Genomic DNA, 25889 nt, shown 5'->3' with positions numbered 1-25889 from the left:
TTTTTTGTTTCAGTGTTAATTTAATCATACAAATGTTAATTTATACATATAGGAAAAGGCTTTAATTTGACATTTTCTCTTCTCATGAATGTTCTATCATAAGACTATGCAAACTCACCATGCCACCTTGCTTAAAACTGCACCCCCCCCCCCCCCCCCAAATAAAAAGAACCGAATAAAGCTAAGAATTCAACTCTCTGGTTTAAGAGTAAAATGCAGAACAATGAACACAGAGGACTAACATAATGCCCTTGACAAATACAGAAATATGAAAGGCTGGTGTGAAAGCACAACAGCCACAAGAAAACAGGGACTTTCCATCAGAAGAAACCATAAGATACAACTCTTGTATGAGCATCTACAAGATCTTTAGTCTATGAATAACAACTGTCATACATTTCCTTGTTTTTCACTTACTCATAACCTTGTGGAAATTGTGAAACATTGGAAGCAGAGAAATCTTGATTGCTTGAAGAACGTGACGGTAAATAAATTTTTTTTAAAAACATTCCAAATGGGAAACAAATTGCATAACATGATGTTAACTTGGTTGATACCATGTAATTGTAAACAATAATTAATATGACTACATCTCTTAATAGAGCATTCCACTTTGACGCAGAGGAATTAATGAATTCCAGGGTTGTACCTGTCCTTTTGAGCGTATGTACCCAATCTACTTAATTTGACAATCAAAACGGGACTCAACATTGTCAAGTTTGGAAGAAAACTTAAACAAGGAGAATATATACTATTACAACAGACAATAATATCTAGATCCAGACAGCATACAGAAACTAAATCAAATCACCACTTGTAAACATCTGAAGTGACATCGTGCAAACTGCAGAAACAAAACAAATGGTGCTGATATTGTCAATGGCTTGAGCAGTCAAAAACACAGAATTCAAATACCTCTCCCTATGATGGGAAAGGGAAGTCTATTTTTCAATGTCTGTCGTGATGTGTCAGAGACCATCTGGTTTGGTTGTTTAGTTAATAGCACCATCTGCTGGCTCTAAAGAACAAGCTTTACCACTGAATGATCCATATCTGAGTCGTAAGTACAGTACAGCAAAGGCTTATTTACGGGGCAACTCATTCACAGGCCTGTATCCTAATTTCTGAAACACCTGTGGAGAATTATCATTTTTTTATTTGTATTATTTTTGTTTCATCTATTTAGATACATAACCTACATACATAGGTCACCACAACTTCTTTACCAAAGTTGTATCCACCACTTTGTGTTTAGTAAAATCCAAAAGGAAACTATACACGTGCGTACACATGCACAATTCAGAAAACACAGACATGGATTCGAATCCTACAATAATAGCTCAACAGGCAAAACAGTTTTAGATGGCTTTTTCTCACACATTTCATTTGCTCAAGCTCACACACATCCATCCATCCTTTTGCTAAGCTCAACCAGCAGTGCCTACCCTACACTAATGAGGTGTGTTGACAGCTAAAAATAATAATAAAACATGTATGTAGTAGAATTTAGGATTTATAGCACTCTTTATGTAGCATTCACTCATGCCGATCTTGGTAGGGTGCTGATGATGCTGGTAGGGTGTTCACTGGGATAGGTGCCTCCTTGTTCTCACTGTAGCTTGTGTTTTAGTGGAATGGGGTAGGGCCCAAGGGAGAGAGTTGTCTAGAGTCTGTATGAAATATGTGTCCCTCCCCTCTCCAGTGCCCCTGCCGCAGGTCAGCATCAGCATGCCCAGGTCTGTTCAGCACCATCTGGCCTGGGTCTCCATCTGTCTAACTCTGGCCTAACGGATAGGGTCCATGAACACCCTGAGGGGAGAGACAGAACACAGTCAACACAATGTAAATCTATTCTACGAGTTATCTTTCTGTCTGCATTGTTGGGAAGTATTTCACTGTTAGTCTGCACTTGTTGTTTACGAAGCATGTGACAAATATATATATTTTTATTATTATTATTTTTGATTTGCATGATAGGAGTTCAGTGAGGTGAAACGCTAAGAACATTCCCCATTCTAAGAGACAGGCAATCAAATTTGTTCTACACACTGCATTTCTAGCTAAACTTTCTCTAACATAGGACCTACACTAGGGAATTGGGAAAATAGTATATTATTTTTTATTTAACCGCTACACTGGACGTGTAACTTTTTGTTTGCTGGCGTAAGCATAGCGTGAGCCCCTCCAAGGTAACCTGCCTAAATGACTATCGCCCTGTAGCATTCACATCTGTAATTATGAAGTACTTTGAAAGACTGGTCATAACAGACATCAACACCATCATCCCAGACACCATAGACCCACTCCAATTCGCATACTGCTCCAACAGATCCACAGATGACGCTATCTCAATTGTACTTCACATTGCCCTCTCCCACCTGGATATGAGCGGAAATAACTCAGACTTCAGCTCAGCATTCAACACCATAGTCCCCTCCAGGCTCATCACCAAGTTAGGCACCCTGGGACTGATGGCGATGAGTCAGCCTACAGGAAGGAGATCATTGACTTAGCAGTGTGGTGCCAGGACAATAACCTCTCCCTCAACGCCAGTAAGACCAAGGAGCTTTGTGGACTATAGTTAAAAGACGGGAGAGCACGTCCCCATCCACATCCATAGGGCTGTGGTGGAGCAGGCCAAGAGCTTTAAGTTCCTTGGTGTCCACATCACTAAGGACCTAACATGGTCCACACACACCTGCACAGTTGTGAAGAGGGCACGGTAGCGCCTATTCCCCCTCAGGAGGCTGAAAAGATTTGGTATGGGCCCTCGGATCCTCCAAAAGTCTGACAGCTGCACCATCGAGAGCATCTTGACTGGATGCATCACAGCTTGATATTGTAAATGTACCGCCCTTGACCGCAAAGCGCTTGAGGGTGGTGCGGACAGCGCAGTACTTCACTGGGGGCCGAGCTCCCTGCCATCCAGGACCTCTATCTCAGGCAGTGTCAGAGGAAGGCCTGAAAAAATGCCAAAAGACTCCACCCAAGCCAGACTGTTCACTCTGCTACCGTCCGGCAAACAATATTGGAGACATGGCCAACAGTCTCCGAGCCCACTTCTACCCCCAAGCCATAAGACTGCTAAATAGTCCATTAAGGGTGCCCAAACTATCTTCACTGGCCCTACGCACACTCACTAGACTATATACAGTGCATTCGCAAAGTATTCAGAGTCCTTCACTTTTCCCCCATTTTGTTACGTTACAGCCTTATTCTAAAATGGATTTTAAAAAATGTCCTCAATCTACACACAACAATGACGAAGTGAAAACAGGTTTTAAGATATTTTTGCAACTTTATAAAAAAATACTTATTTACATAAGTATTCAGACCCTTTGCTATGAGACTTGAAATTGAGCTCAGGTACATCCTGTTTCCATTGATCATCCCTTTTCTCCCCAATTTCGTGATATCCAACTGATAGTTACAGTCTTGTCCCATCGCTGCAACACCTGTACGGACTCGGCAGAGGCGGAGGTCGAGAGCCATGCGTCCTCCGAAACACGACCCCGCCAAGCCGCACTTCTTCTTGACACACTGCCCGCTTAACCCGGAAGCCAGCCGCACCAATTTGTCGGAGGGAACACTATACAGCTGGCGACCGTAATCAGCTTGCATGCGCCCGGCCCGCCACAAGGAGTCGCTAGAGCGAGATGGGACAAGGACAACCCAGCCAGCCAAACCCTCCCCTAACCCGGACGATGCTGGGCCAATTGTGCGTCACCTCATGGATCTCCCGGTCGCAGCCGGCTGCGAAACAGCCCAGGATCGAACCCGGGTCTGTAGTGACGCCTCTTGCACGGCGATGCAGTAACTTAGAAGACTGCGCGTCACTTGGGAGGTCCATTGATCATCCTTGAGATGTTTTTACAACTTGACTGGAGTCCACCTGTGGTAAATTCAATTGACTCGACCTGATTTGGAAAGGCACAAACCTGTCTATATAAGGTCCCACAGTTGACAGTGCATGTCAGAGTGAGGTCGAAGGAATTGTCCGTAGAGCTCCGAGACAGGATTGTGTCGAGGTACAGATCTGGGGAAAGGTAACAACATTTATGCAGCATTGAAGCTCCCCAAGAACAGTGGCCTCAATCATTCACAAATGAAAGACGTTTGGAACCACCAATAATCTTCCTAGAGCTGGCTGCCCGGTCAAACTGAGCCATCGGGGTAGAAGGGCCTTGGTCAGGGAGGTGACCAAGACCCAGATGGTCACTCTGACAGAGCTCCAGAGTTCCTCTGTGGAGATGGGAGAACCTTCCAGAAGGACAACCATCTGTGCAGCACTCCACCAATCAGGCCTTTATGGTAGTGGCCAGACGGAAGTCACTTCTCAGTAAAAGGCACACGACAGCCTGCTTGGAGTTTGCCAAAAGGCACCTAAAGGGCTCTCAGACCATGAGAAACAAGATTCTCTGGTCTGATGAAACCAAGATTGAACTCTTTGGCCTGAATGCCAAGCGTCATGTCTGAAGGAAACCTGGCACCAAACCTATGATGAAGCATGGTGGTGGCAGCCTCATGCTGTGGGGATGTTTTTCAAAAGCAGGGACTAGGCGACTAGTCAGGTTTGAGGGAAAGATGAACGGAGCAAAGTACAGAGAGATCCTTGATGAAAACCTGCTCAGGACCTCAGACTGGAGCGAAGGTTCACATTCCAACAGGACAACGACCCTAAGCTCACAGCCAAGACAACACAACACAGGAGTGGCCTCGGGACAAGTCTCTGAATGTCCAGTTGGTAGAGCATGGTGTTTGCAATGCCAGGGTTGTGGGTTTGATTCCCACGGGGGGCCAGCACAGAATTTTTTTAAATGAAATGTATGAAATGAAATGTATGCATTCACAACTGTAAGTCGCTCTGGATAAGAGTGTCTGATAAATGACTAAAATGTAAAAAAAAAAAAAAAAATGTAAAATAGCTGTGCAGCGACGCTGCCCATCCAACCTGACAGAGCTTGAGAAGATCTGCAGAGAAGAATGGGAGAAACTCCCCAAATACAGGTGTGCCAAGCTTGTAGCGTCGTACCCAAGTAAACTCAAGGTTGTAATAGCCTTCAAAGGTGCTTCAACAAAGTACTGAGTAAAGGGTCTGAATACTTATGTAAATGTTATATAATTATTTTTTTTTGCAAACATTTCTAAAAACCAGTTTTTGCTTTGTCATTATGTGGTATTGTGTATAGATTGATGGGGGGGCACATTGATCTGGTACTGGTACTCCCCGTATATAGTAGAGGTCGACCGATTAATCGGAATGGCCCATTAATTAGGGCCGATTTCAAGTTTTCATAACAATCGGTAATCGGTATTTTTGGCCACCGATTTGCCGATTTTTTTATTATTATTATATATTTTTTTTACACCTTTATTTAACTAGGCAAGTCAGATTAAGAACACATTCCTATTTACAATGACGGCCTAGAAACGGGGGTTAACTGCCTTGTTCAGGGGGATTCGTTTTTGCAACCTTCGGTTACCAGTCCAACGCTCTAACCACCTGCCTTACATTGCACTCCACAAGGATTAACAGGCTGACTACCTGTAACGCGAGGGCAGCAAGGAGCAAAGGTAAGTTGCTAGCTAGCATTAGAGTTATAAAAAACTATCAATCTTAACATAATCACTAGTTAACTGCACATGGTTGATGATATTGCTAGTTTATCTAACATGTCCTGCGTTGCATATGATCGATGCGGTGCCTGTTAATTTTCATTGAATCACAACCTACTTCGACAAACGGGTGTTGATTTAACAAGCACATTTGCGAAAAAAGTACTGTCTTTGCACCAATGTACCTAACCATAAACATCAATGCCTAACAGGAATATTTAGACTTAGTCACCAGTTAGATAAAATACGGAACGGTTCCGTATGTCACTGAAAGAAAAAAACGTTTGTTTTCGAGATGATAGTTTCCAGATTCGACCATATTAATGACCCAAGGCTCGTATTTCTGTGTGTTCATTATATTATAATTAAGTCTATGATTTGATAGAGCAGTCTGACTGAGCGGTGGTAGGCAGCAGCAGGCTCGTAAGCATTTAGCGTTTCAAACGTCACTCGCTCTGAGACTTGGAGTAGTTTTTTCCCCTTCCTCTGCATGGGTAACGCTGCTTCGAGGGTGGCTGTTGTCGATGTGTTCCTGGTTCGAGCCCAGGTAGGGGCGAGGAGAGGGACGGAAGCTATACTGTTACACTGGCAATATTAAAGTGCCTATAAGAACATCCAATAGTCAAAGGTATATGAAATACAAATCGTATAGAGAGAAATAGTCCTATAATTCCTATAATAATATAATAACTACAACCTAAAACTTCTTACCTGGGAATATTGAAGACTCATGTTAAAAGGAACCACTAGCTTTCATATGTTCTCATGTTCTGAGCAAGGCACTTAAACATTAGCTTTCTTACATGGCACATATTGCACTTCTGCTTTCTTCTCCAACACTTTGTTTTGCATTATTTAAACCAAATTGAACATGTTTCATTATTTATTTGAGGCTAAATTGATTTTATTGATGTGTTATATTAAGTTAAAATAAGTGTTCATTCAGTATTGTTGTAATTGTCATTATATATAAAAAAAGAAGAAAATAAATCGGCCGATTAATCAGTACCGGCTTTTTTGGTCCTCCAATAATCGGTATCGGCGTTGAAAAATCATCATCGTTCGACCTCTAGTATATAGCTCCATTTTACTCCTCATGTTACTATTTTATTTTTAAACTCGGCATCGTTGGGAAGGGCTCGTAAGCAAGCATTTCACGGTAGTCTACACCAGTTGTATTCGGCGCATTTGACGAATACATCTATATTTTATGTATCCTATTGTTCTCGGGCGTGAGCTACCTGTTAATCTTGAAAATAGAGCCATAGTGCAATTCTACGCTGAACAGCACATGCCTCTCGCGGAGACGCCGTGTTTACACCTAGGTTTAATCTGGGTGTAATCTGGGTGTAATGCAGCACCATTCTGAACAGGGCAGGCCCCTACAAACAGCACAGCTGTATTTTTCAGAAAGATAAGCTCAGCCGTACGTAAAGAAGTATTCATTTAGATTAAACCTGGGTGTAAGCACGCCGTGTCCGCGAGAGGCATGTGCTGTTCAACGTAGAATTGCACTATGGCTCTATTTTCAAGATTAACAGGTAGCTCACACCCAAGAACAATAGGATACATAAAATATATTTAGATTAAACCTGGGTGTAAGCTCTCACACTCAGCAAAAGTTACATGTCCGGTGTAGCAGGCCAGTAAGGTTGCAGCACCATTCTGAACAGGGCAGGCCCCTACAAACAGCACAGCTGTATTTTTCAGGAAGATAAGCTCAGCCGTACGTAAGGAAGTACCTCAGTCCATTACTGGCTCAATAAAATCTGTGAATGAGCAACAGAGGCACGTGTTTCTGAACAGACTAGTTTACCCAGCCAAGAGTGGCAGTAAGTTTACAAGGCTGGAATAAAATGAATTGCTATGACAGAAGTAGGAGGTGATTTAGAGCAGGCACACACAGCTCTGAGGGCTATTGCACCAGTATATGGTTGTGAACTGACAAAGGGTTATTATCACATAAACAGGTAAATTAATAAAAGGGAAATAAACTGGGCAGATGGTGGATGTTATTGCTCAGTGAAAGCCACCAACTGACACGTAGGACCAGTTTCCCAGAAACAGATTAGGACTACAAGGTGCTTTCAATGGAGAATCTTAGTTGAGAATGCTTTTTAGTCCAGGATTAGGCTTAATATTGGTCTGGGAAACCCGTAGAGTTTACCTTTAGAGCAGGGGTGTCAAACATACGGCCCATGAACCCATTCAATCCGGTGGTTTGAGCAAACAAAATAGCAAAAAAAGAATTTGGGGGGGGGGGGGGGGACACACGATCTCAATCAACATGGAAATTACTAAAACTAGGCCTCCCGAGTGGCGCAGCGGTCTAAGGCAGTGCTTGAGGCGTCACTAGAGACCCGGGTTCGATCCCAGGCTGTGTCAGCAGGCCGTGACCGGGCGGCGTACAATTGGCCCAGCGTCGTCTGGGTTAGGGGAGGGTTTGGTTGGCCGGGATTTCCTTGTCCCACCACGCTCTAGCCTGCAAACTGACTTCAGTCGCCAGCTGGACAGTGTTTCCTCCGTCAAATTGGTGAGGCTGGAGTGTCAAGAAGCAGTGTGGCTTGGCAGGGTCCTGTTTCGGAGGACGCATGACTCTTGACCTTCGCCTCTCCCGAGTCCGTAGGGGAGTTGCAGTGATGCGACAAGACTAACTACCAAATGGGAAGAAAAATGGGTAAAAGTACAAAAAATATATAGATGAAACTGAGTAGAAATGACAACGGAGCTACATTTACAGTCTCTTCACTCTGTCCAGCTCGTTAACAGTAAGGGAGCAGAAAAAAATTCCAAAAGCAATAGAGAGTCATTTTTATGGTGGGGAAATATAACCAATTTTAAGTGCAGCCTTCCAGACCTCACAGGGATATTCCCCAATGCTGGAAGGGTGGGGCCTGAGTGAAAAAGTTTGGGAACGCCTGCCTTAGAGAAACTGCACAGATACATAGAATACCAATGAGCTCACGTGTGTTTTCTACATCTGTTCAATCTCATGGAGCACGGTGGTTGACATGTTACATTGTCCTCTACTACTATTGTTTTGCATAGGAGAATGGTGGAATTTTTAGAAGGTCTGTCTGTTGTGTATGGTCACTAAGTTGACAGGTAGGCTTACTTTTGAGCCAGGTGAGGGTGCAGTAAACACTGGAAAAATGTGTAACATTAACCAGTGTCTAAATCACAATGCTTTTCATAGATTACTGATTAACAATACTGATGGAGAACAATTTATCTGTGCCACAATTCAGAGCAGAGATCTATTGTGATTTGTCCACACATACTGTAACTGTACAGTAGTGGCAACATCTGGAAAAACCTCTAACGCTGTACTCTTTTGTGACAACAATTTTTTAAATTTTGAATCGGAAGTTTCAAAGCCAGCCATGAATAGAGCACTTTTTACACACATCCAAACGTGGCACATAAATTGAACTTGTGCTCCCACAAGTATCCCGATGTTTAAGCAAAAAACAGTGAGGAGTGGACATCAGCTTGTCTCGAGGCAAGCTAACCTTGGTTCATTGATTCATTCATTCATTCATTCATTCATACATACCTGACTGTAAGTCACTACTGATAGATTGTTTTGTAGCCCATTCGATGCTCTATTTACAGCATTGTGAGACAGTCCGTTTTCATCTTGCTGGATGGCGTCCTGCCTGCCCTCCCAGGCTCCTCCAGGCTCTTTGAAGTTGTTGTCGTCTCTGGCTTCATGTTTGCTCTTCTGTGGCGAGGCAAAAGGGTTGAAGTCTCCCTCTATGTTGCGGTGCGGCTGGGTGTTGAACTCCGTCTCGAAGCAGGAAAGCTGCTGTGTCACGCCCAAAAGGCCACCCACCTCCACGCTGAGGATCACCCAGATGACATCTGTGTGGACAGAGAGAGTGACACACACCAGGCATTAAGGGTGACTTGTTCTGTCCAGGAGACAGCACTGGTGGTAGTGATAGGAGTTAAATACCCAAAATGCTCAGTAATCAATTAGAAAAAGTTTACATGACATTTTGGTCAAGTTGACCAATTTCAAGACATTGATTGACGACTCAATGTCTTGAAAAAGCTAAATGGATACGTGGCTTTCCCACCGACCCAGTATATATATATATATATATAAAAACAAACTACATACTATATATATATATATATATATATATATATATATATATACTTCATTTTTTTCTCACTGAGACACGTTCCGAATGGACCAGAGGACAGTCAGACCCGTTCCGAAAAGGACAGTGGAAAACAGACCCGTGCTGGTTCGGATCTGAGAGACGCGTTCAGATCCGAGAGTAGAAAAAGAGAGAAAGAAACCTCCAACTGGGCGCTGCCAGCGCCATCAATAAACAAGCGATATTGGCCAAATGATCCACAGGCACGTCCTTAAAAAAAAAATATATATATATATATGTTCGATGTGCAGCATATTCAAAACATTAGAATCTATTTATTGCTTTATTAGTTTTTACTTTCCTAAAAAAATATTTGTCGATGTCAGTGTTCAGCTGTCGGCGATTTGAGCGATAAATCCATCAGGGCATTGCATGCATATAGGTCTAAATGATATTGTATAATATTAACTACATTTTTATATTAAAAAGGAGACATTTAAGAATTATATTATTAGATTAAAGGAGTAACTCTGGTTGGCCTAAAACCTTCTTCCTCACCTCAAATTCAACTGTCGGAGTTAGTTGGAGAGCCGGTGCGCACCGCCTTCATATGCCTGCCGTAGCTAAGCCTAATAATAGCCATACGCCACCAAACCTTCACAAAAGTTGCTTAACTTTATTAGGGTAATATCAAAAGTAAGTCAAGTCATTGTTTATAGGGGAAATACGAACATATAAACGGATGAAACTTAATGACCAACAAAAGTCGATTGCCTACCGTAGGCCAATCCAGGAAATGACATCAATACGCTAATGCTATTTATTTTACAACAGGCCTACTTTTAACCTTGAACTAAATAGGGAGGACAAAATTAGACTGTTAGAACTTAATTTAGCCAACGAAAATGTATCAACAAAATGAAACAAACCACTTTTTGCTTAGGTTATTTAAAGAACTGATTAAGATGATTAAATAGGCCTACAATAATAATAATGATTTACAATAACAATGATGACTAAACAATTGATAAATACAAAATAAATTAAAGGTTGAAAATTGCATCAAACCTAAATAGCGAGATGCACACAGTCGATTTGGCCACGTCAGCGTTCTTATCCTTGTCCACTACAATATTGAAACTTGTCCCCGAGGACATTCCCCTTGTCGGCTTCTTTTCACTATACTCTTACTCCTCTAACTTTTACTTCAATGAAAAAGGACTTCATCTTAGCAATTAACTGTAGCCTGACCAAAGTTATTTTTACTCGCCCCTTCTCTCGCTCTCTCCTCAGCAGCAGGTGCATGTGAGGGAAGCAGCCGGAACCAGTTTCAGCTGGACATAAGCTGTACGTATTATTGAGTTGCAATTGGCTGACACAGATAACAAGCTCGCAGTTCTCATCACACAAACACAAAATTAGGACAGGTCCAATTGGGTCCAGTCAGTAAATGCATTTTAATTGCACATACCCAAGACCCGTGGGAATTATATCAGACCGGACCAATATCTGAGACAAAGACAGAATTTAGGACCCAGACCCGCTACGGTCCCGTGTCGGATCTCAGAATTTCAGGTCTGTTGAAACCGTGAAGACCTGTAGTCAGCACACAAACATGCAGGTTGACGTTTAATGTCATGAGTCTTGCCCTTTAGGCAGAACTGAGCTGTTGCTGCTAGATGGGCCAGCAGCAAAGTCAAAATTGGCAATATTGTAAAAATTCATGAAAACAAACATGAACTTTTTGGTCTTAATTAAAAGCTTAGGCATTAGGGTTAGCAGTGTGGCTAAGGCTAGGAATAAAATCACATTTTATGACTTTGTGGCAGTGCCAGCTACTGACCACTCGGCAGAGCTGCCTCCAGAACAAGATCCATGTCGAATTAACGCTAACCTGCCACAAACATGCAAAGGTTAACATGTGTGGATCATTTCTAGACTTGGTTACACCATTATAAAAAAACATATTGTCCACAAAACAGTGTGTCTGCGCCGTTTGGACCTACCTCCATAAAACAGCCCCGTGGGTGTGCACATCCTCCATTGGCCCTGGTACATCCCGGGCGCTGCGGGGCTACGCATCTGCACACTGACGTCTGAGATCTCCTGGGGTTCTAGACAGCGCACCATCACTATGTTGACGTGGCCAAACTGGTCCCCTCCAATGTACTTCAGACATACCCCAGGTGGCCAGGAATCCGCACCTGTGAAAGAGACAGACAAAGAGATTACACACGTTTACAGGCCAGTGGTTTCCGGGTCTTACATTGCAGTGAAGGTTTTTCTTCTTGTGTGACATTACATTGATGAATCACAGGTATGGTGATATGATGTAGATGTCTGAAAGGTAACCCCACCTGTGTTCTGTATCCTCCAGGTCTTTGTGAATAGTGTGTCGGGGGGAACAGACTCTCCCTCACCAATCGTCACATCCTCCACAAAGGACATGGATGGTGTGTTGATGCTGGGACTCTCAACATCATAATAGGCACCGATGGCTGCCTGTAGATTCCTATTTTAATGGCAAAAGGCATTTAGAAGTGTGGGTGAGTCAACGCCATGTTTAATGATCAAGTATTCAAACCGGTCCCAGTTCCTGAAACTACTTCACAACAAGAACATTTAAAAGAAGAAGAAAAAAAAAAAAAGTATATCTTGCTGATAATGATTTTCCCTTGCAAGAATGAGTCGAGGTCATTTATCAGGATTGTTTTATTTTGTTCAGTGATAAAGTCTTGATCAATAGCCTAGTGTAGCTCACTACCGATTAAATGACGTCATCATACCACAAACACTTGTTAGGTGATATAAAATGTACGCCTAGAGCCCCTTGGCGCAAGCTTTAACATTAGCGGTATATCTAGACCCCAACTAGTTCAAACTAATGTTAGCTAGCTAACGTTACACAATTAACAAATCTGGTCAGGTTCGTTATGGTGAATATTTATGTTGCAATACGTCCTTTTGTTTTTAGCAAAGGTAGCTAGACTTAGTTAGTCACTGGTCATCTGTTACAATGTATCTGGCGCGTTAGCTACAGTTTCACATAGCGATGTCCTAGCATCAATGACAGTCCGTGCAAAATATCGACACAAGAAGCTATACATGCAAGAGAAAAAGAGAGCCTCAGGGACTACTCAAAATGTACCTAGCTAGCTACTATACGAGCTAGGCCCCACATCCCCGAACTCACCAGTTGCTCATGTCAAGGAAGAAAGCGCATCCTGCCGGGTTGACCTGGAACCCCAGCAGTCTTTGGAACTCTGAGATGAGGACGTCCTTGTCAGTGGTACCCATGCAGTTGAATTTCTGAACGAACTCCGGGTCCAGGTCTATGTCCATGCCCTCCATTGGCAGGTCTCCCGTGGCAGCGACGAGGGGTTCTCTCCTAATTTAGTCCGAGGCCTTGTCCAGTCATAACAACCAGTTCAAAAACAACAAGCGTAATACGCATGGCGGCGGGAGGGACAACGTTGGACGTCTGTGCAATCGAACGTCACCTTTCGTCACGGTGTGTGGACTAGAATTAGGAATTAAAATAATTAATTTAATAGGATCTCTACGTGTGGACTTTTGTTTACGTCATCTGTTGCTATTCGAATTATTATTTTCATTGGCTTTTCTTTAGTTAATGATAAAACAGATTAGGTCATTCAATTCATGCTATGCATCCGTCCTTTTGTAGTTACTATAATAAACAAAATATAAACGCAACATGCAACAATTTCAAAGATTTTACTGAGTTACAGTTCATAGAATGAAATCAGTCAATTGAAATAAATTCATTAGGCCGTAATTTATGGATTTCACATGACTGGGCAGTGGCACAGCCATGGGAGGGCTTAGCCCCAGCCACTTGGGAGCCAAACCCAGTCAGTTTTTCACCACAAAAGGGATTTATTTCAGACAGAAATACTCCTCCTCTGGGATCTTTTATTTCAGCCCATGAAACACTTTACATGTTGCGTTTATATATTTTTTTCAGTATTGTTAGCTCTGGTCCATGGCACAGCTACATATTTGGATTTCAGTAACTTGGTTAACCTGCTTTTTTGTATCCCAGAGATACAAAAAAGCTATGCAAGCTATTTACCTTACGGGTGATACGTGCCTTACACATGACTCGCCAGCCTTTAATTTTCAGGTTTTGACGCACACACACACAAACTTTGCAGGTCCATCAACCTATTTAAATACCTCACACCCTACAGTAACCTGTGGATCATGAGAGAACCTTCATAAATACGCAGAACGTTAATAACCTATTTATTCACACTTTATGTGGTATCCTGTAGTACTTAGTCTATATCGCATGACTCTGTATTTAATTTAAAGTTAGACCCCTTTGGTAATTTATAACGCATACATAAATGCCTTGTATCATATGACGTTGTATTTATTATGAAGTCAGACACCTTTGGTCATACATAACACATACATAAATGCCTTATATGTGACCAACCGGATCGATTCGGTCTTATGTAGCAACATTTGAAATTGTGTTTTTTACATTGGATAATGTAGAGCCTCCGAGCTAGAAAATAGTATATCATACACTACAGTTGAGGAACAATGAGAAAGGAATTCTGCTTTGAAAGTTGATAAACTGGTAACCTCACTTTTGAGAAAATGGCTTTTGAATGTTTTGGTAGACCTACTGGAGAGCTCTTCTTTGTCTACACACATTCAGCATTGTTCACACCCTCTTAAGCTTTAGCCCCAAGCTAGCTACTTCCAGACACAAATGAGAGAACAGCTCACTCTGACCATTTTACTCGCCCTAGCAGAGCTGGTTAGGCTGTTTTTATGTTATCCAGAGCGTTGGTGACTGCAACTGTGCTGCTGGCAACAATTTATGCTTTTTTGCCAATGTTAACTGACACCGGCCATATTCAACAGGTGTTGAGCGTTCGTAAATTCGTCAGTTATTCTGCGCTCGGGCACACTCAGGTGAGATTGCTCTGAAATCTAGGTCTGTCACAGCCGGCTGTGACAGAGCCTGGACTCAAACCCAGAATCTCTAGTGGCACAGCTAACACGGCAATGCAGTGCCTTAGACCACTGCGCCATTCGGGAGGCCCTCTCATACAACATTTCTAATATAATTTCTATATTTTCTTGTCTTTCTAAGGTCCTGTGGAAAAACAAAAATCTACTTAAAGAAGACAAATGCTGTTGCTCGTAGGGAGCGTTTCAAGACTGGTAAGACCAGAGACAGATGAGCTGGGGGACTAGTTGACCGGGATCATTGATAGCCAGCAACACCTGGAAGGTATCCCCGATGATAATCATTTGGACAATTCAGATGGGGGACCGTTCCAAACCTCATTTGGTAGGACACTTTCATTCAACATGTATCCCCAGACTGCAGGGAATATGTAATGTTGTCAATAATATATTGCAATCCCATAATAAAAATGAAATAATGTTGTCAAATGCAGCAATGTAATCATTTTCTAGAGGCAGATGATCACCATAGCTTGGAGGGAACTTGAAGGTCAGCCCGCTACAGGATGAAGGTCAGCCCGCTACAGGATGAAGGTCAGCCCGCTACATCTGCAGCAGCCAGGAGGGAAGATTGTGCCACTAATCCGGACCGAAGCACAAAGACAAAGAGGCCGAGCATGCATGAGAAACTGGCCATGGAATTTCATGGGCGCAAACTAATGTATTTAAAAGAAGAGCATGATATGAAGAGGCACATCCTTCATGTTGAGTTGTCTATGAAGGAGGAGGAGAGAAACATGAAGCAGCAGCAGTACCAATGTTCTTCATGTTGAATTGTCTATGAAGGAGGAGGAGAGAAACATGAAGCAGCAGCAGTACCAATGTTCTTCATGTTGAATTGTCTATGAAGGAGGAGGAGAGAAACATGAAGCAGCAGCAGTACCAATGTTCTTCTCGAACCAGCACCAGTTCGGGGTCCCGATAATTCCATTTGTGAAATAAAAACATTTTTGTTACCAATTCAGGGCTATTGTTTGCTTCAACCACTTGAGCTATCTTTGTTGTGAGAAGTGCTGCATAGCCAAAGCATCTCAGCGGGCTAGTCAATTTCTGTCATTGTCTGCCTCAACCATGGGATCATCTGGGTCATCCTCATCTTCAATGCAAGGATCTGGGCAGCCATGCTGTTTGAGGTCATTGTGACACACTGCTGTTGCAATCGTGACAATTCAGCAATTTCTTTGTTGAAAGCACAATGTGTTTCTGAGACCCTGGAAATGACTCCTCCATACACCAAACATGCACTCCACTACACCTCTGGTGCGGATATGAGCTTGGTTGTACCATTGTTGCTCAGGTCCTATTGCATGAAGATAGCGGGTGAACAAGAAGTTGGTCTGTGCATACCCACTGTCACCAAGTATGATTCCCCTATGTTGTCCTCCTTCAAGCTGAGCATACAAAGATAAGTTTTGGAAAATCCTTGAGTCATGAGTTGCACCTTTACAACTTGCCTCGATGTTGGAGAATTGCACACTGGGCGTGCACACACGTTGTACATTTATTGAGAACCAGTTTTTAAGATTCCTGTACTCCTCAGCATCTGCTGTAGAGGGACACTTGATGGGAATATGGCATTCCCGTATTCATAGAACCTTATAGTTGGCTTGGGCAGCAGCATCAGGGACCTTTATGTAATTGTATTTCAGTTCACATATAGCATTGCAGACTTTGTGGAGTATTCTGCATACAGTCGGTTCACTTACACCACACAAATCTCCTGTTTCACAATGGAAGGTTCCAGATGCCAAAAAAAGGTGATCAGTACTTGTACGGAAGGAGTGATGGGTCTTCCCAGAAGAGAGTCAGATTAAAGCCTTGGCTCAAGCAAACAAATGTCAAGTACATTTTCTTTGTACATACCGAAACGGTCACAGAAATGAATTTCATTAAAATCCTTCAGTGGGTTGCCCTTGACTATAACCACCCTTCTGTCTGGCCTTGGTTGTGCTCTTTGATCGTCATTGAAATAGTCAAGGTAATCCCTTTTCCTCCATTGCCAAGGTCAACCTGGGGGCCAACATCGATGAGAAAGACCCACTGCAGCAGATGAAAACATAAAGAGAATGTGAAAGACTACTACCAGAAATGGATGGAGGAGCAGGCACAGAGCCTCATCGATAAAAAAGCAGGCTTGGGTAGGTTACTTTTTAAATGTAATCCTTTACTAGTTACCTGTCCAAAATTGTTATCAGTAACGTAACTTTTGGATTACCAAAACTCAGTAACTTAATCTGATTACACTCAGTTACTTTTAGATTACTTTCCCTTTAAGAGGCATTAGAAGAAGTGTAAAATGTATGTTACCAATTGAACGACATCTATTGCAGGATAAATCAATGTTAAAGTTTACATAGCTGGCCATATATGGATGTTACATTTTACTTTATGTTTTTTTATGTAGGCTTCTTCTAACCCATCGCTTTCTATTTTTTATTTATTTATTTTTTATTTCACCTTTATTTAACCAGGTAGGCAAGTTGAGAACAAGTTCTCATTTACAATTGCGACCTGGCCAAGATAAAGCAAAGCAGTTCGACACATACAACAACACAGAGTTACACATGGAGTAAAACAAACACAGTCAATAATACAGTAGAAAAATAAGTCTATATACAATGTGAGCAAATGAGGTGAGATAAGGGAGGTAAAGGCAAAAAAGGCCATGGTGGTAAAGTAAATACAATATAGCAAGTAAAACACTGGAATGGTAGATTTGTAGTGGAAGAAAGTGCAAAGTAGAAATATAAATAATGGGGTGCAAAGGAGCAAAATAAATAAACACAGTAGGGGAAGAGGTAGTTATTTGGGCTAAATTATAGACGGGCTATTTACAGGTGCAGTGATCTGTGAGCTGCTCTGACAGCTGGTGCTTAAAGCTAGTGAGGGAGATAAGTGTTTCCAGTTTCAGAGATTTTTGTAGTTCATTCCAGTCATTGGCAGCAGAGAACTGGAAGGAGAGATGGCCAAAGGAGGAATTAGCTTTGGGGGTGACCAGAGAGATATACCTGCTGGAGCGTGTGCTACAGGTGGATGCTGCTATGGTGACCAGTGAGCTGAGATAAGGGGGGACTTTACCTAGCAGGGTCTTGTAGATGACCTGGAGCCAGTGGGTTTGGCGACGAGTATGAAGCGAGGGCCAGCCAACGAGAGCGTACAGGTCGCAGTGGTGGGTAGTATATGGGGCTTTGGTGACAAAACGGATGGCACTGTGATAGACTGCATCCAGTTTATTGAGTAGGGTATTGGAGGCTATTTTGTAAATGACATCGCCGAAGTCGAGGATCGGTAGGATGGTCAGTTTTACAAGGGTATGTTTGGCAGCATGAGTGAAGGATGCTTTGTTGGAAAATAGGAAGCCAATTCTAGATTTAATTTTGTATTGGAGATGCTTAATGTGAGTCTGGAAGGAGAGTTTACAGTCTAACCAGACACCTAGGTATTTGTAGTTGTCCACATATTCTAAGTAAGAACCGTCCAGAGTAGTGATGCTGGACGGGCGGGCAGGTGCGGGCAGCGATCGGTTGAAGAGCATGCATTTAGTTTTACTTGTATTTAAGAGCAGTTGGAGGCCACGGAAGGAGAGTTGTATGGCATTGAAGCTCGTCTGGAGGGTTGTTAACACAGTGTCCAAAGAAGGGCCAGAAGTATACAGAATGGTGTTGTCTGCGTAGAGGTGGATCAGAGACTCACCAGCAGCAAGAGCGACATCATTGATGTATAACGAGAAAAGAGTTGGCCCAAGAATTGAACCCTGTGGCACCCCCATAAAGACTACCAGAGGCCCAGACAACAGGCCATCCAATTTGACACATTGAACTCTATCAGAGAAGTAGTTGGTGAACCAGGCGAGGCAATCATTTCAGAAACCAAGGCTATTGAGTCTGCCGATGAGGATGTGGTGATTGACAGAGTCGAAAGCCTTGGCCAGGTCAATGAATACGGCAGCACAGTATTGTTTCTTATCGATGGCGGTTACGATATCGTTTAGGACCTTGAGCGTGGCTGAGGTGCACCCATGACCAGCTCTGAAACCAGATTGCATAGCGGAGAAGGTGCGATGGGATTCGAAATGGTCGGTAATCGGTTTGTTGACTTGGCTTTCGAAGACCTTAGAAAGGCAGGGTAGGATAGATATAGGTCTGTAGCAGTTTGGGTCAAGAGTGTCCCCTCCTTTGAAGAGGGGGGATGACCGCAGCTGCTTTCCAATCTTTTGGAATCTCAGACGACACGAAAGAGAGGTTGAACAGGCTAGTAATAGGGGTTGCAACAATTTCGGCAGATCATTTTAGAAAGAAAGGGTCCAGATTGTCTAGCCTGGCTGATTTTTAGGGGTCAAGATTTTACAGCTCTTTCAGAACATCTGCTGACTGGATTTGGGAGAAGGAGAAATGGGGAAGGCTTGGGCAAATAGCTGTGGGGGGTGCAGTGCTGTTGACCGCGGTAGGGGTAGCCAGGTGGAAAGCATGGCCAGCCGTAGAAAAATGCTTATTGAAATTCTCAATTATAGTGGATTTATCGGAGGTGACAGAGTTTCCTATCCTCAGTGCAGTGGGCAGCTGGTAGGAGGTGTTCTTATTCTCCATGGACTTTACATTGTCCCAGAACTTTTTTGAGTTTGTGTTGCAGGAAGCAAATTTCTGCTTGAAAAAGCTAGCCTTGGCTTTTCTAACTGCCTGTGTATATTGGTTTCTAACTTCCCTGAAAAGTTGCATATCACGGGGGCTGTTCGATGCTAATGCAGAACGCCACAGGATGTTTTTGTGTTGGTTAAGGGCAGTCAGGTCTGGAGAGAACCAAGGGCTATATCTGTTCCTGGTTCTAAATTTCTTGAATGGGGCATGCTTATTTAAGATGGTGAGGAAGGCATTTAAAAAAAAATAACCAGGCATCCTCTACTGACGGGATGAGGTCAATATCCTTCCAGGATACCCGGGCCAGGTCGATTAGAAAGGCTTGCTCGCTGAAATGTTTCAGGGAGCGTTTGACAGTGATAAGTGGAGGTCGTTTGACCGCTGACCCATTACGGATGCAGGCAATGAGGCAATGATCGCTGAGACATTGGTTGAAAACAGCATTACATATAATACAATTAAATTATATATTTACATTAATAGATATAATTTAAAAGTCCAAAAATGGATGTAGCAACTACAGATTACCTCTTTAAGTCTATCAAAAGTGTGTGAGTTTGAGCATGTGTCCATTTGGCCTATGGATTTATTTATTTTATCAGCATGAATTAGATTGAGCAATAAAAGCCCCACTTTTATTCCATAGGCTGGGATCCACACTTTGCAGCTGTTGCAAGAACGCATTTTTCACTGGCTGCCAACTGGTTTGAAAAACAATGATTGATAGGCAGCTTAAACTTCTTGAATTCAACCATTATTGGGTTCAAATACACATTTAGAACAGCTATCCATAATAACCACAATCCGTAAGGCGCAATAACTAAATGAGAGAGCAGCAGTGGGATTTACATCAATGCGCTATGTAGATATCAATAATAATAATAAGTGATATCCGTAGCGCCGTAGACAACACAACTGCTGTCATTCGTACCTCCAAGTGTTTATTCAAGTTGGATAATATTTGGATGCCGACAGCAGTCGCACCATTGATAGACATAGCTTGGACTGTAGCCTACAAAAGCCTATTCCTGAGCTAAGTTCGAATACCCACACTAACATACTGTATACAACATACTTAATGAGTATATACTACATACTATATACAAGTAGTTAATTTTACTTAATATAAATGAACAGTATGCTTTCAGTTGAGCGCAGTAGCTCTTCACCTGTCTACCATAGAAGTTGATGCTGTTGCTATGCAACCTCTTGCTAGCTAGTTAGCATAACAAATTACTAGTTAGACATTCGGGTGTGTTAGAAAGAGGAGGAAGGGAAGTGCTACTAAGGTACACAATAGTACATTTTGGTAGACAGAAGGTGCTCTTTGGTATAAGTGGTGAATTGGTCATCAAAAAGAAAGGAGGACCAAGGCACTTCTTAAATTCAATCCGGAGTGCCAGAGTGCGCTCGTAGATTCAGAACGTTGTCTGATTGTCCATTTGTAAATTCAGAGCATTTCGCTCTCGGAGTGCACACTGGACGCTCAGGCCGAGGAGTAGGGTTGGTTTGAGCATTCTGACCTTACAACGGCAGTCAAGCACCCAAGCTAACATTGGCTAGCTTGCTAGCTACTTACAGACACAAATGAGACCACTCTGACCATTTTACTCGCCCTAGCAGAGCTGGTTAGGCAGTTTTCCTGTTACCCAGAGCGTTGGTAACTGTAACTGTGCTGCTGGCAACAATTTGATTTGAGGTTTACTGACACCGGCCATATTCAACAGGTGTTGAGCGCTGGTAAATTCATTATGCTGCAGTGAACAATGACTATACCACAATGACTATACCATTTAGCTAAGCTAAGAATGACGGGAATAATCAAGTCAATAAACATTGAGTAGTTAGTTAGATAGCCTATATTTAATATACTGGCAAGTTTGATGTATAAGTAGCCAACTAACGTTAGGTAGCTAACTAACAACATACCGGTACATACTGCTGTAATGATACGCTACGTGATTCGTAAGGACAGCGTAGCTAACAAATTGTCAGCCAATATAACGTGTGAGGTAACTTATTTGAAAAGTCATTACTTTATTATATTGCTCAACATTTTCTTAACATTTGTCATAATTAGTTAAAGCAATGAATTTGTATCCGCTCTCTGCATATTTTCCGGCATTTTCTTCAAATCTGGAAACAATGTGAAGCCACACCCATTTCCTGAAGAATTGCATTATGGGCCTGAAGTATGGAAACAGTGTCCTCTGCGTGTATACTGCATATTTTGGCGAATTTAGTACAACATCCTGGAACTTTTGGCAAACTAACTATATCCATACTATGACCAATAAGCATACTATATACTCAATTCACATCACAAATAGTATGGTTAGTGCAGTTAGTATGAGTATTTAAACACAGCTCTGCTCTTTTACCGCGATCCATCAAACACATTTGGTGTGTCATCATAGTGGTCTTTGACTTGTGGTCAGACTCACTCAGGTGGAACAAACTTAAATTTGTGTCTTTTTTCAATGCTGATTTGAATATCTGAGAAAACAGAGAAGTGTCAGATTTTTTGTTGTTGCAAACATCCTTTCTGAATTTAAAAGTAATCCTCTAAATAATCATCTAGTTTTTCAAAAGTATCTGTAATCTGATTACAATATTTTTGCTGGTAACGTAACAAATTACAATTAAAAATGTTTGTAATCCGTTACTCCCCAACCCTGAAAACAAGTAAGCACATATGAAGGGGGATAGCTAAACATTCAGCAGATTCTATGCAGTTTTGTTTATAAGCAGCAGCTTGTGCAGATACAAAACATTCACAAGCCCCACACACCCATAATAATCATACAGTGTGAATAATGTAGCAAATTCAGGGGTAGCCCTGACCAGGACTTGAACTCCAGTCCAGCGACTGTCAGCCCAACACCTTAGCTCTTACGCACTAATCATCAAGGACAGAGATCCCAACCTCTTTTAAACAAAGAGATCCCAACCTCTTTTAAGGTCACGACACTAACCCCTTCCTTTGAGTTCTCGCGCTTCTTTATGCCAAGACCTTCACTTTAACAAACACCTCTCCGATGGCCTCACTGGCACCATCCCACGTTTCACACCAATGTAGTGAATTGAGGGGTAGCCCTGACCGGGACTCAAAAAAGGTTCCAGCCACTGTCAACCCAACACGTTAGCCCTAGGTGTTGTTTGTTAAGGTATTGGGTCGCTACAATAGGTTAACATGTTGCCTTGTGTTTTCCTCCTCAGCGGATGCCTTCCAATCGGGGAAGATCCCGCCTAGTCCGTTCACTGGTTCCCTAGTCCGTTATGTTTTTATCGGCTTGTCAAAAAAATATCTTCATAAAGTAGGTTAACTTCGCATGTTCATCCAAAATAATTCCAGCATCCGAACAGTGTACTGTGCACCCGCCAACTTCCCTTGAATTTGTAAGTGGCTGAAACAATTTCACTGGAGAAAGCATTCAAGCGAGCGAAACAGCGTCCCTCTGTCTTACTATATGTCACCCATGTATCTGATGCTGTCTGGCAAAAAAGAGTATGACATGCCTTACTCTTTTTGGCCAGACAGCATCAGATTAATGGGCTACACATACTGAGACAGAGAGGCACTGTTTTTCTCGCTCAGATGCTGAATCTAGGATTGATTTGTCATTATTTCGGCTTGCGTCTCGGTCAAATAAATGATCAATATTTAAATGTTTTATTTGGATGGGCAAGGAGGTACGGTACGGTCCGCCAGGCCCACTAAGGCCCGCCAATAATGCCGGCCCTATACTGATAACTTGGTGTGTTGGGGACTGAGATTTTGCAGCGTTCATAACATCTTCTACTATTGTAAAAATGAGCACGAGACTGGAAAACGCCCCTCCAGCTCATAATTACTAGTGGGATCCCTGAGCTCTGACTTCTGTTACATGCTGAACTCTGATATCACCTACTAAATAAATGACTTTGATAACAATTTTCAGCAGTTAAATGCAACAACAAAACATTATTTATAAAAAGCAATCTATTGATATTGTTTTGAACACTATAATTTGTTTACAAGCATGATAGCTGTTGTTTTAGTTTATGGTTGACAAAGCTTGTTTGCCATTAGCCAATTTGTGTTTCTCAACCATTTCACCGTGAAAGCATTCAACTGTTTTTTATGACTTCACAACTGGTAATTACCCCCTTCCCACTTGGTTATGAACGCAGCAATAAACCTGTGATTTGTGAACCCCAGGTGGCCCTCCACACCCAGGCATGCTACCAGTACCCGGGCCCCATATGGGTGGTCATGGTCCACCTATGATGCAAATGAGGGGCCCCCCACCACATGGAATGATGCCTGGAGGTGAGATTGTTGCCCCAACACTTAAATGATATATTGTTGATGTAAATATATTTTTGATAGGAATTGGATTAAAGATCTACAAGTTCTCACCTGCGTTTACACAATGTATCTACTGCTGATCACCAATATCTTCATTGAACAAAATACAGTAGTTCATGCATGGTCAAGGTCATAACTTTGAGATGTATTTTTCACCAAAATTTGATAGAATGGATTCATAAGGGACATGTATACTCGACCATGATTTGGATCTAATGTGAATAACAAGTGAAACCAGTTAAGATATCTGTGATGTTTGCTTTCCTGTAGGTCCAGGTATGCGAACACCAATGGGCCACATGCAGATGACAATTTGCAAACTAAGTTACTCTACAATGAGTCTTGACGGATATGTCAAAAGTTTCTGACAACATGCCCAGCAGAACGACTAAGAACTCAACCAAAACCACCACCCCTGTAGGGCTCCCGAGTGGCGCAGCAGCCTAAGGCACTGCATCTCACTTTGACCATATTGATTGGTCAAAGTGCAATGACAGATAACAGACTGTGTTTATTTAAGTGGAACATTAGAGGGAGCCATAGTCCCATAAAAAATTAAAAAGTACTCTTAAAAAAAAAATATATATATATATATATATATATACAGTATATTTCTGACTGGATCACAAATGACAACTCCTCTATTCAGTTAGATATTGAGACTTATTTTTCAAAATACCCCTAGCAGGATATTTTATTTTTCAGAAGCTTCAAATCTGTAAAAGATAGCTGAGATAATCCCATTACAATTAATACACTCAAGGCATGGAGGATCAGTTCAACGTTTTGAGGGAAGGTCCAAAATAACCTCTGCGCTCTTACCCAGATTCTTAAGATCATAGATTTTGTACCAAAATTGGTGGATGTTGGCTATAACCTTTGGATTAATAAGGGCATAGGCAGACTAAATTATTTATATTGTGACGACCCTCCCACTCTGTCTGCCGTATTCTCTTTCTTTGTTCTTGTTTCTTTATTAGGATGCCGGTGGGCGGAGTTGGAAGGGTCGTCAGCTAAATGGGAAGCACCTGGGCTCGGGTGTGTCCCAGGATAAAGACACCTCTTCCACAGTCATTGGGGAGACTCTCTCCACACAGACACCTTGTTGATTTTGGTTGTGTAGTTTTGTAGCTTTTTTGGTTATTTGCTTTGGCACCTTTCAACACCCTGCATTATTACATTCAAGTATGCAAAACACTCACTTACACTACTGATTACACATACCACTGTTAATTACTTAGTTACTTTATTTAATAAATATATATTTTTGTTACCCCTTGTCTCCACGTTGTCTCCCTTTTGTTGCGAACTCTGAGCCGGTTCGTAACAATATGCTGACAAGATTCTAATGTCATTTGAGCAGATGGTAGAGAAATATCAGCTCCCAAAGCAGGACTTTTCCTGCTTTCTACAAGTCAGACACATTTTCAACCAACAACTTGGTTGGCAACCCTGATGTCTGTCATTGAAAGAATGCTTGTTTTCTTCACAACGCAAAATGTCTGTAAGTTTATTTTATGATACTTTAAGGTCCTTTTCTACTGTAGACACACAGGGGGTCAAGCGAGTGTGGGAGAATGAACTGTCTGTTACTATTGTTGAGGAGATGTGGGAGGACATTTGGAGACAGGCAAAAACAATATCTATCTGTAATCGCATTAGAGCAATCCAATTAAGAATAATACACACATTGCATATATCTCTAAATCGCAGACATGCTTTTAACCCTTTCTCCTCTCCTCAGTATCTTAAATGTAAAACTGATACATGCACCCTTACATTTGTTATGGCCATGTTCCAAATTACAAAGCTACTGGTCTAAAGGTCCTTCAAGAAATTGAAAAAACTTCCATGGGTCGACCTAGAATGAAACTAAATTTCTTTGCTGTTAGTTCTCCCTAGTAAGCATGTTACTTCTGCGTGTCACAGAAGGCTGTACAACATTCCTACCTTCGCAGCGGGGAAAAACATTCTCTTGCAGTGGATTAGTGACATCTATTCAAGGTTGGCAAATGTAAACACCTGTAAAATGTGCTTTTTTAGACCCACAGACTTTTATTTTTTTAAATAAATAAAATGAGTAGACTTGAACGTGTATGTTGGTCTTCAATCATTTGTTTTGAATAATAGATGGATGACAGAGGCTCCTAACTATCTATAGCTTCATAAAAT

General features: G+C 42.0%; 1 protein-coding gene and 1 long non-coding RNA gene across 4 annotated transcripts; one reads left to right on the top strand and one right to left on the bottom strand.

Annotated features, from left to right (window-relative positions):
• On the bottom strand, positions 1 to 13191 carry LOC115207390 (protein ILRUN). The gene is made up of 5 exons (XM_029774431.1): positions 12919 to 13191; positions 12083 to 12237; positions 11732 to 11929; positions 9173 to 9480; positions 1 to 1809 (listed from the first exon to the last, which is right to left on the bottom strand). The coding sequence occupies exons 1-5, from the start codon at positions 13074 to 13076 to the stop codon at positions 1774 to 1776; spliced, it is 855 nt and encodes a 284-aa protein (XP_029630291.1). The 5' UTR covers positions 13077 to 13191; the 3' UTR covers positions 1 to 1773.
• On the top strand, positions 13139 to 24736 carry LOC115207391 (uncharacterized). 3 transcript variants are annotated; one of them, XR_003881004.1, is made up of 5 exons: positions 13139 to 13236; positions 14857 to 15057; positions 16737 to 16870; positions 23568 to 23678; positions 24698 to 24736. It is a non-coding gene; the product is annotated as an uncharacterized LOC115207391 (long non-coding RNA). The 3 variants fall into 3 exon arrangements; XR_003881003.1 differs by lacking the exon at positions 24698 to 24736 and adding an exon at positions 23988 to 24026; XR_003881002.1 differs by lacking the exon at positions 24698 to 24736 and having other exon boundaries at positions 23568 to 23967.
• Positions 24737 to 25889: the final 1153 nt, after the last annotated feature.

The sequence above is a fragment of the Salmo trutta genome, chromosome 14 (genome assembly GCF_901001165.1).
Source record: "Salmo trutta chromosome 14, fSalTru1.1, whole genome shotgun sequence".
In the NCBI taxonomy this organism is placed as follows: Eukaryota; Metazoa; Chordata; class Actinopteri; order Salmoniformes; family Salmonidae; genus Salmo; species Salmo trutta.
This window is presented reverse-complemented; position numbering and strand designations above follow the sequence as displayed.